Source organism: Protopterus annectens, chromosome 4.part1, assembly GCF_019279795.1.
Source record: "Protopterus annectens isolate FY-2018-M chromosome 4.part1, PAN1.0, whole genome shotgun sequence".
Lineage (NCBI taxonomy): Eukaryota > Metazoa > Chordata > Ceratodontiformes > Protopteridae > Protopterus > Protopterus annectens.
Window position 1 is genome coordinate 235,047,439 of NC_056734.1, and position 12,081 is coordinate 235,059,519.

Below are 12,081 nucleotides of genomic sequence, written 5' to 3' on the forward strand. Positions count from 1 at the left end.
TACCATTGTATAATAGTTGAGTAAGTTAAGATTACCTGTCACCTGTAAGTTTATAGACATCTTTATCTCTTCATGTCCCATTCAGTAACCTTATGCAGTATGGTCCATTATCTTCTATACTAGAGATACCTGCCCTCCAGTGACACAAGCACTAAATATTATCTTACTTGAAGTAACCTCCATTATCAGCCAGCAATATTACTGTACTTACTACATTAATAGAACCTGTGACAAAAGTAAAAGCAGTCTTCAGAAATGCACAACTGCAAATTTAGAACTTTACGACCAAGCAACTAGACAACAACAGACTCCAAAGTTTTCAAGGCAAGACTATATAACTATCCTTGTCAAGTCAAATGCAAAAACAAATGAAACATATAAATAGTCTCTTGGCAGTCTAACTACTGAAGAATACAATAAAAATCATTTGAGATGCTATTTAATACTAGATATTCTAGCCAGTTGCAACTCAACAAATAACCCTACTTCTGACTACCTAAAACATCTGATAAATAAGCAAAGTTGTTTACTGGTCGAAAATGTCTACTTCTGTATATGTGTGCAATTTCTTTTGCTGTTTCATACAAAAGTGACCATACTTGGGATTAAGGTTATGAGCTGTTAATGGAGTACAATATCTGTTATGTCAAAGTTTGAAGGTAAAGGTGTTGAGCAGCAGCATTTGCTCTTGATGTTCCATTTCGAGTAATACAGTGGTGTTCCCTGGATATGTTAATGAATCAGAAGATTTTGATCTCAGTGGTTTGAGAAAGGTTAGTATTTTGAGTTGAGATAATTGTAATTATAGGAAGATAGTATTCCAGTCTAGAAAGAAGCATGTTATTGGTTGTAGCCCTTCTGGCTTCAGCAGTGAGAAAGTTGTTTTCTTTGTAAGTTTCAGATGAGTTGTTGTTTGTCTTTCGGCTTTTCCCGGTTAGGGTTCCCCACAGCTGAACTCCAGTCCACTAATGATTGGCAGTAGCTTTTTCACGAATGCCAAGGTGCCAGCTCGACGTTCAACCTTCAATGAAGGCATGCCCATTTATGCATGTCTTTCGAACGCCCACCCAACCGGGGGGAGGACATGCAGACTCCACACAGAAGGCACTCCCCGTACTCCAGCCAAAAATCGAACGGGAGAACCTCTTGCTGTGAGGCAACAATGCTACCGCTGCACCACTGCAGATGTTTAGTTTCAGATGAGTTAATGCTTTGTTAACTGTAACCACTGCATTCGTGAAAGAAAAGGTTTGGATCTGAGGTAACACATATCCACCCTTTTGCTGAAGTGGTGGAAAATGGTGATCTGTTGGAGTCACTAATTGTGGGTTTGATAACATTCTTTAGTTTTTGTGATGTGATAAATGGATGTAGTTTTCATAGTATTTACAGTTAGTTTGTCATTGCTTATCTCCTTGGATGTCCTTGTTCAAAGATGATCAGATGTTCATCAATTCCTGGCTGCTGGAGCCTGATTCATTGTGAACTTGTCTCCCTGTAATACCTATGTTAAAGCATACCTCAGAGTTTCACTGACTTGTGCTGAATTTGGCTCAAATAGCTATGTGTCACTAAAACCTGACTTGAAAATAATATGTACACACACACACACACACACACACATACACAAACACATGGATGCACACAGACACACATATGTGGGTGAAAACAAACATGCACACAAGTGCAGTCTTGTCAAACTCACATCACTAGCAGTCTTCTCACACATGCACATATGTATGAGCATGGTTACACACTCACACGCAAGCTAGTGCTCACACATAAACACACACACACACACACACACACACACACACACACACACACACACACACACACACACACACACACACACACACACACACACTATTGCACTCAAAAAAAGCTGAAAAAGAAACATCAGGGATATTTTGCATGGTTATCCCCCTCCAACAGTCATGGAAGTGACCAAATCTAGAAAAAAAATATGTACAGTGCATTCCTGCAGCAGGAAGTATGCAGGTGATCCCAGAGGAATTACATATGCAGAAATAAAGTTGTGCTGTCAATAAGGTTTATATAATGAGAGTGGAAAGTTAAAGCACACCATTCGGACACAAAGGGAACCATGTGTTGTTCACAATGATGCTCATCAGCATGGGAGGGAGGAGTTTATGCAGTAGATAGCCCAAACAGATTAAATGTCTCCGAACAAGACAGGTTTTAGAGCACCATTACCTCACCCTGGAAAATGGAGTCTATAGCAGACAGAGGTAGACTGATGGGATTCCAGACACATGAATATATAAAGTCAGATTTGCATATCAATAAAAGTTTTCTCCTTAGGTATAGTCTTTACTGAAATAACATACCTTCACAAGTCTACCCACCTACAAGTCAGAACATGAAATACATATAAACCTCTCTGCCAAGTGAACTTCACTGTTTTACATACACACTCTAAGTTATCAAAATAAATCTTAAAATGCACTGTAACAATTCATATTGAGTCGAATATGTATGGAAGATCAGATCACTCCCAGACCAGCATGATGTCATTCACAACATAATGATAAAAGAATGTTTGGGAAGTTATAAATATTTCTTTAATGCTCCTTTCTGGAGCATGCTACAGAAACTGAGACTGATTTGCAGGAACATTCTGATGCCATCAGGTCTCGTACCCCACAAGTCTGTGTGACTTAAAGTGGAAATGATAATGAATAAAGTCTAGACATTCTCATCTATTATACGTGGTAAAATGTATTTCAGTTTAGCTCAGAAAGTTAGGCTCATGTGCTGCTAATGAGCTGCTAACGATGTTTATCCTCTAGCTCTACTTGTCAGTCTCATAACCTCAAGGTGAAGGTTATTTTACTCTAAGGAAGGCACTTAACTTGATAGTTCTACTAGGCAGCCTTTAAAAACTGGCAGTTATATCTAGTGATCTTAACTGATTAAAAAAGGAATAAAAATGAAACCTACCTAACTTTGTTGCACTACAGCCTAGGAACAGAGACATTTTATGAAGCAGTAGAATTTTAAATACCTGTTCAAAGTAAGCTTTACTGCCTCTGCCCTTCTTATGCGTCATGCTCACTTTCCATTTTTGTCTCTGTCTCTCCCTACAACTCTCTTCAGGTTATAGTTTTTCCATTTAATTATTCAGATGGTTGCACAAGCCAGCTCACCAGAAAGCATGAGGGCTCCCTAGAGATAGGTACTCTAAACAATGGATAAAGGCAAGGGATATGTGATAAAATACCTGTGTGGAAGAGAATGGATTTGAATATGATCATATATAAGTTTCTTCTATCCAGGTGAAACAAATGTTTGGAATAATAAAATACAAAAAGACATACAGAGCAGTACATTAGTATTTTGTTATGAAACGTAATGTGCTTCTGTTCAGTTTTTGAAAATTTTACATATTTGCTAGCTTCCAAAGGAGATTAAGCACAGCCATTTTAACTTACTGTGTATTTGCCACCAGACCACTGACCATAGTGCTCCATTTCCTCAACCAGTTCATCACAAGCTTTCTCAGAAAGTATAGGGAACCAGAAAACATCCGGGCATGGCTGCAATAAAAGAATAGAGTTTATCATTCCAGAACTGAATCTTGGAAAAATAGTAACAACTACAAACAATTTTCTTATCATCATCATCATAACCCTTATCATTTCCTAAACCACTCATTCTTGTGGGCACTGAAGTGCTAGTAGGGTGAGCAGGCTATGCCAAGCTTCTCGATCACTGGTGTAGGCCTCAGACTCATCATGTGGGATTCCTAAGTATTCCCAGCTAAGCTGAGAAGTATAATTTCTCCAACATGGCCTGGGTATACCAAGTGCCCCCTTCCAATGGATTGTGCCTGGTAATCTTCCCATGAGAAGCACCAAGTAGGCATGTTCACTAGTATCCAAACCGACTAAAATGTCTCCTTTCAGTACAAAATGGTTTCACTCTGAGGGCATCCTAGAATGCTGTACTTCTCATTTGATCAGAAACTGAACCATCTACCTCATGAATAAATGTCGTATTCATGAACTCATCCTTTCAGTTAATGCTGAAATCGTACAACCAGAGGTGTGGACAGGACCACAGATGGGAATGTAAATTATGAGGTTTATACTGTGGCTCAGGTCTTGCTTCATTACCACATTGTAGTGCAACACCAGCAGAAGAGTGGCTGTATCATTCACTCATCAATCTCCCAGTCCCTGTTATCTTAACTTGGAAACAAGACCCATAGCACAAAACTCCACCAAATGAAGTAAGGTATGTAGTCCACCCCCACAAAACACACACTCTTACTAACAGACGTCTACTCTTTTCTAGGAGAGAAACATGACCTCTGATCTACAGGTGCAGATTTTCATCCTAGCCATTTATTAGATAGAGAGAGAGAGAGCAGCAAGAGACAGAGATGTTTATGTTTTTACATACACATTTAAGCATGGAAACTAGTTGTTGAATAGGTGAGGGATGAGTAAAATGGGAAAGAAATGTATCTGCTACATGGGAAAAAAGGAAGATGTTTTCCATTTTGTAGCAGAGTGCCCAGTACATGATAAATTAAGGAAGGACGTCTATGCTGACTTGTTTGGATCAAAACATTAAAAATAGTGATGGGGTATAGTAGGGTAAGAGTTGCATTACTTTCTTTTCACTTATAAAGGCTTTTCATTAAATAGGAACACCACCACCCTTACAGCAATGCTTAAGAAAGAAAACAAAATAATCTACAACAAAAAAGACTGCCAAGTAGAGACAAAGTTGTAGAATGTTTTGAGCTTCACTCTTGTGATGAATTTCTAGGCACCCATGTCATGGACATATAATAATCTGGTTATGACTGGTGATGATCATAATGCTCTATGTACTACATGGCGCACTACAACTCAGGAAAAAAGAAAATGTTGTTAAGCACCTTTCGGATGTCATGAAGTTAATTTTTTATGCATGTTTTGAAGACATAATAAGTTGGTTATGACAGGAGACCTGATCATAATCCTCTGTATATAACATGCTATGTTTAACAAACAATTCATACTGATGATCAGTGTTTTATCATGAGAAAGTGCGAAATATATATCGAAGTGAAGGCAAATATATTATGGGAGATTCACAGTCATTCCTGGGATGTGATATAGATACAGAGATGATCCCGGGGTAAAACCCACGATCTCCATCACTGGGTCAGATTTCTCTTGAACAGAGCCACAGCGTGCTCTGTCCCTTGTTTTTACCAAAGGTATGACTATACATTTTTTGGCTTTGACAGGCCAAGGCCTTGGCTCTGGCACCTCTGTTTCTCTATGAGATCTCTCTGAAGGATATCTCTGAGTGATCTTCTTCAATCATGGCACCCAGTTTTGCAGTCATCTGCAAACTCTTTGTCAGCCACCTTCTATGTTTTGCCTGCACTTCCTGAAAAGTAGATGCGAACAAGAGGGGCCCAGGACTGAGCTGTGTGGGACACCGCCAGACCGACTTGAGTCTGACATGGCACCAGCAACCTAACCCCCTGTGTTCTGTCCTGTCCTTGCAGTTGTGACCCATCTTGTGACATATAGGTTGTGTTTAAGCTGGTGAGCTTTTATATGATATGGGGTGTTGTGTTGGTTTGAAAGTTTTTCAAGGAAGGTCCAGGCTTGTTAAGCTTATGGGGCGGTAATTACCATGGTAGAACTCATTGAGTTCGGTGCAGCACACAGCCACCATCCATCCCCCCATTGATTTGTGCTGTGTTTTTTTTTTAGAGAGCAGCTCTCTCTCAGGCATTTTACTAGTATTGATCAGAGATGTATGCACATAACATTTTTTGTGTTTGATATTTTTAGTGTCAGCTTTTTTAAAATAATGTAATATAATATAATATAATATAATATAATATAATATAATATAATATAATATAATACATAGGCCGCGGTGGTGCAACGGTTAGCATTGTCACTTCACAGCAAGTGGTTCTCCCATTCAATTCTCGGCTGGAGCATCTTCTTTGTGGAGTCTGCATGTCCTCCCCATGGTAGAGTGATATTAAAGACATGCAGGTAGGTGCGTGCATGCGTGAATGGGCGTAACTTCTTTGAAGTTTGGGTGTCGGGCTGGCAACTCGGCACCTTAAAAATCCACTGCAAATCATTAGCAGACGGGAGTTCTGCTGTGATGTCCCCTAAACGGGAAAAGCCGAAAATACTTTTTATAACATAATATAATATAATATAATATAATTTTTTATAAATGCCTGGCCCTCAATGTCCTATTTGGATACTGGACATCATTACTCTTTTGGGAAAACTTGGCTAGGCTTAAAAAAGCCCCCGGGTCATTAACCTAGTAATAATCTATGAATCTAAGCCATGCCTGTTCCTTGTGACAAGTACCTTTTTAACAGTCTTGAGTAAGGCTCCCCAGATGATGCTGTACAAAACATAAAGGATACACAACCTGAAATACGGGGGGGTACTTCCAGTAAAAAAGCCAGTGACCAGTCAAGTGTGGCAGGATTTCGCACTGTGGCCAGTCCTCTGTGACATTTATATTAGAAATCACACTGGTTTTACAAAAAGAAAAATCCACCGATGATGCAAAGTCTGGGTCATTGCTAATGGTTGAAGGCAATTGTTACCACTAAGTCAGGGTGTAGTTTGTGATGTGGGACATAACTGCAAAGTCATACTTAAATTATAAAAACAAAAACAAACAAAAAAAAAACAAGGTTATGCACTTTTGTGTGGGATCATCCAAGAAAAATGTGCATACTTGTAAAGAGAACCCTAGGGAGAAATGACAATGGAAGGTTCAAGTGAAGTCATAACTAACAGGACTTATCTCAACTGTGCAATGAAATACAACACAGCTGTAGTAACAGACTACAGAATGCAGGACTGCATAGCCAGGAAATTGAAAAGCACAGCTATGGAAGTCGCCCTCTCACTGCACATTATACACTGGACCTGGAATATCTCTGTATTGATGCCAAGCTATGACACTCCAATTATACCCCAGTCCATCTCTCTACCTTAAAATATCTGTATCTTTTCACAGCATGTTTTCTACTGCTATCAACATGGGAAAATGAATAGAGGGGCTGGGACATTACATGACTGTCTTAGCTAGGTTAGATATAACCTGGATAGACTGCACCACCATCGGGTCATTAATGAGGGACGGAGTCAAAGCCAAAATGCAGAGTGGGAGAGGAATAACATCTTGATTCAGGAGTGACTTAAAAGGCACTGTTTAACACCAAGGGCAGTAGTTCCCTGAAAGCCAGTTCTTCAGTTAGTGCCAGACTTGAAGTTATTGTAGGGTTTCAAGGATACCTATTTAGTAGAGAGAATGAAACAGATACAGAGTAGGAAAAGCTACAAAGGGATCAGCTGCAGTGCTTAGATGGCTTCACTAGGCCAAGGGTGTTCCTTCTTCAGAATGCAATTTTAATTCTCATGTGTTCATACTGTAGATACATAAAATTACACAGTACTAGCTGCTAATGTATTACATCCAGTTAAAAAAAGTCTAGTCTATGTTTTAATCTGTAATTCTAACATATCCATCCACTACAAACATTTTAGTTGGTAGTAAGGGGTAACTCAGAGGAGATGTAATGGATTAAGAAATGAAGTTCTGGAGATTGTTACAGGAATCAGATGATACATGAAAATGTGGGATTGACAGTCATGGTTGCCTGGTTGCCTAATCGGTGGATTAAATGATTACTGGAAGGCTCTGGGAATAGGAGAAGGAAGATGCTAGAGGTGCTTTCAGGGTGAGGCAAGGGGAATTTTGTTAGGTGATGTATTTCCAAGAAAACTGTCTGTCAGAGTGGAAGGCAATTTGTAAGGGAGCTTACCCCAAGGAATGGAATCTTTCCTTTTCTGCTATGGAGCTGACATCAGACGATGACATCAGTACTCAGGAGATGCAGATGATTTTCTTGGAGGTTAGGCCAGAGTGCAACTACACAAGGCGAGAAAAGATGGATTGCCTAAAAGATGCTGGAACATACAAATGTTTAGTTGTACAGAAGTGTGATGCAGGCATGCCCGCAGTGAGAGAGGAATGAATAACTGAAACAAATATTGGTCGATGGTTAGAGAGACATGTATGTTACCTTATGGGTAGGTTTCATGTAAATAGGGTTCTACTGAAAAAAATAATCTGTATGGAGAGTTCTGCAGAACTTATTAGGCACAAGTGTCTGACCTTATGGTTTACCCTAAGTTTTGTACCTTGCTGGAGAAAGGATAGATTTTCAAAATAAAAGGCATGGACAGTTATCATGGACTGCAGTAGTGATGCCACTCCATAAGGGCAGCCATACAGCTGATCCAAGTAATTGCAGGCCTATCGGTCTGACAGGTCTTACCTGCAAACCCATGGAATGTATTATAAGTGACCTCATAAACTATGATACCAAGAATATTATCTGACTTGACCACTGATAGTGTGGCCTTATGAAATGTAGATCCTGTCTACTGAATCTGTTAAACTTCTTTGAAACAGTTATGAAGGTTGTAGGAAGTCACCATGCAGTACACAGCATATCTTGAGCTGTTGACCTGGTCAACGTCTTCAACACTAATCCCCATAACGGCATCATATAGAAGCCAACTGGTTTAAACATTTTTCCCAGATGTTGTAGGATGGATAGCAAACCATCCAATAAACAGAACTCACACATTATAAATTGCAGGCACCTCATCAAAAAGTATGAAAGTGACCAACAGTGGTCTAAAGGCTCAGTGGTGGCACACCTCCTTTTTGGCCTTAAAGTCTGAGATCTATAAGTAAATAGTCAAGAACTCTTTCTAGCATAGTTTTCAGATGAGTGCAAACTGGGTGGGTGGAAGTGGGGTCTTGCAATTAAGTCACCTTCTGACACCCAAATTCTCCAAAATTAACTCTCCCTAATAAACCCTCGGTCTACTAAAATGGACAGCTTGTAGTAGTATCAGTTTTAGCAGACATTATTAGCAACAGTTTGTATTATAAATGGCTTCTACCTCCTAGTTACATATTTACATACTGTAGCCATAACTCAAGATATTAAAAGTAATCACAAACCCCTGGCTACATGACCTTTCCATGGTTTCTTAGCTTTACAGTTTGAAACTCCCCTCCCAGCCACGGGCAATGGTAAAGTGCACAGTCACTATCATAGATTCCTTGGCACACATACACTGTGACATCTCTGTCATTGTCCTTGATATCTATACCCATGGTTTGTTTGTTTTTTTAGCTGAAGTATTTTATTTAGCATGATTAATTTCTTAGCTCTGAGAAGTTACACATTGATTACTAAAATCCATTTACTTCATAGTTAGACTGGTGCAAGTGGTATCATGCAAAATGACAGCAATGCTTTTTATCATGCTGGCAAGAGCCAATTAATGCAGCAGTTATGCTAATGAACAGCTGTCTGTGAATCATTGTCAGTGCCAGCTGCACCATCCATACATGTTGTGCTGGCACAAGCCAAATACATCACAGCAGAAACAAAGTATGTGACCTGTATGATTATGCAGCAGCACACCCTAGCACCATACTGCCACACAATAACCATGTCCTGGGGCTGTAATGTAACACTATGCTGTGCAAAATACGATCCACAGACACCTGTTTATGTATACAGGGTTGCCATTTTTTTTCTACGAGTGAACTTAATAGATTAAACATGGCTACTTCAGGGACTGGGCATACTTTGTTTTCCAGTGGGGAAGGAGTAGCAGCTGTATAAGGTTGGGTGCTGAAGAAGGTGGAAGCACCTCTCTTAACAATAGGATGTGCATGGCATTTGTACCAGCCCACTGTACAACTCTGAATATACTTGCAGCATACTTCTTATTATGTTGTCCTTCTGCAGGTCCAGATATGGAGGAGAAGGAGGTCACTCAATTTTCAAACTACTCTGGGTCAGCTTTTCCTCTGGTGCAGTGTCACCAGTGGCCACCAGATCTGCATGTCACTGGTACCCTTAATGACTACTTCTCAGGTCACTGCAGAAAGTGGATTGCAGGAGTCACCAGTGGTTTTCCAGCATATATTGCAAAGGCTGGATGTGATGTAGCCAGATGACTGTTTTGGCAGTAAACAATATCTTTTGGTGTGAAGGGGAACAACTAACCCATACAATCAGCCACCTTTGTGAGTGATGCCTGAAACTATTGTCCTCTGAACCAGCCTGGCACACAACCATGTCAGAACCCAACCTTTTCCCCATCCTAGTGTCTTCTGTCCTAATATGTCATGTCCTTTTCCTTATTCATTGTGCACTGCTGTCTATCGCCATTTTCCTACCCAGTGTATGTATCTGGCCATGCCCTCTCCTGTCCTGTACACTGCTGTTGGCTGTCAGCATTTGTACTCTATGTTTGTCTGCATGTCCCTGCTACTTGTTCTTCCCCTCTATTCTACCTACAGACCATCCTTTGCTGCCCTTAGTACAAATTCGAGTTTTGTAACATTTGAAAAAAGGACTGCTTCCTAAAGAAATTACCCTTCCTTCCTTCCTCAAATCTTCATAGTTCATTGCAATGCTTCACAGTTGCCTTCTGTTTGCTTTCCTCCCATTTTCTTATTTTTCCTGCTACCACTTTTACTCCTCATTTTTGTGATGAGCAGGGTTGCCACTGTGTCAGGTACATTCATGTTAAGTCAAGTCAAGTCAAGTCAAAATTTATTTATATAGCACCTTACAGACAATAAATGCCACCAAAGTGCTTTTACAAAAAACAAAAAAAAAAATAATAATAACATATAAAAAAAAAAAAATTTAATTTAACTAAAAATAAACAAAAACAAAAAACAACACAACATTCATTTCACACCAATTCAAAAAAATAAAAAAAAGTTTTAAGATTTAAATTTATTTTAAAATTGTCACAGAAGATGTTAATGCATCTGTTGGCCAGCATGCTGCTCTTGTTTGGAAACCTGGGTCCTATTTGCAGCTATGCAGCACTACTTTGCAGGTGTGAGTACTGCATTTCTTGGCCATGCTTCAAGATTTGCCTGTGATGGCACACACACTACCAGAGTGCTACTCCTGCCTTAGAGCAGCCTGGTGTTACTTGCCCATTACTGCTACACCTTTCATTTGTTGTACGTTCCTTTGCTAATTATGCTGGCACTGTTCTATACTTAACATGTCAGATTAACAGTGTGGGCCCTCATATTGCATCCTCTTCAAAGCTTAGCACAGTGCAGACATGCAGTGATTGCCTATGAATCCTAGCCAGTAGTATAATGAATGAAGATGCAAGATAAAGCAATGAAAAAATAAATAAATCCCAGATTTGCATGGTCACATAAGCTGGTAAAACAGCACAGCACAACTGAAGACAGTGTTTCTGCACAGCCTGTTACAGATCCTAATTTTTACTTACAGTAATCCATTTCTACTGAATACAGTCACCTAAAATATATTTAAAGGGGACTGCAAGTTTCTTAGAACTCAAATATCACTGGGTTACATTTTTAAATTCTCATTTCTGTGCTCTGGTTCCTGGATGATAAATCTATTCCTTCCAAGTCAATAAGCAAGAATGGTACATTTTGTACTGAATATAAACATGTGGAGTCATTTAAGCAGTAATCTAAAAATTATTCTGGCTCTTGACATCAATGACTAACTGAAAACCACAGTGGCTGAGTAAAGCTCATGTTTTATTTTGCAGACTTTCTGCAGGTATGCCTTTTTTATGCTTTATTGCTTAACAGGCAGGGAAGTGTGAAAGCATGCTACTCGAATGATTTATTATGTTTATTCTGATAGCTTTTCTACATTTGATATCACACTAGTCAATGACAATGCCGTTATTCTCATATCAACTGGGTGATGTTTTTAACAGAAATATGCAGTCAGGGCTGAAAAAGCATGCTAGACAGAACAATGAAAAGGAACCGTTCCTAGTGATTAGGCTATAAATATGACTGCTGCAGAATCCAACATAAAACACAAGTTTAATACCATTTTAATATGGTATTTGTTTAAAGCAATACCATAGTAGTTTGAATTTTTCCCTTTTTTTAGAGTTACAGCATCACAAAATCAACATCTGGGTATTAAAAGAGAAAAAGCAAAAGAGA

At 39.3% G+C, this 12,081-nt stretch overlaps 1 protein-coding gene across 2 annotated transcripts in view; it reads right to left on the reverse strand.

The window, feature by feature from the left end:
* LOC122800825 (procollagen-lysine,2-oxoglutarate 5-dioxygenase 2-like) overlaps nt 1-12,081 on the reverse strand; it is an 816,734-nt gene that overhangs the window by 134,742 nt on the left and 669,911 nt on the right. For both annotated transcript variants that reach the window (XM_044070112.1, XM_044070111.1), the window contains one exon: nt 3,456-3,560. In XM_044070112.1, coding sequence (XP_043926047.1) covers nt 3,456-3,560 — 105 coding nt within the window. The remainder of the gene's footprint in view (nt 1-3,455; nt 3,561-12,081) is intronic.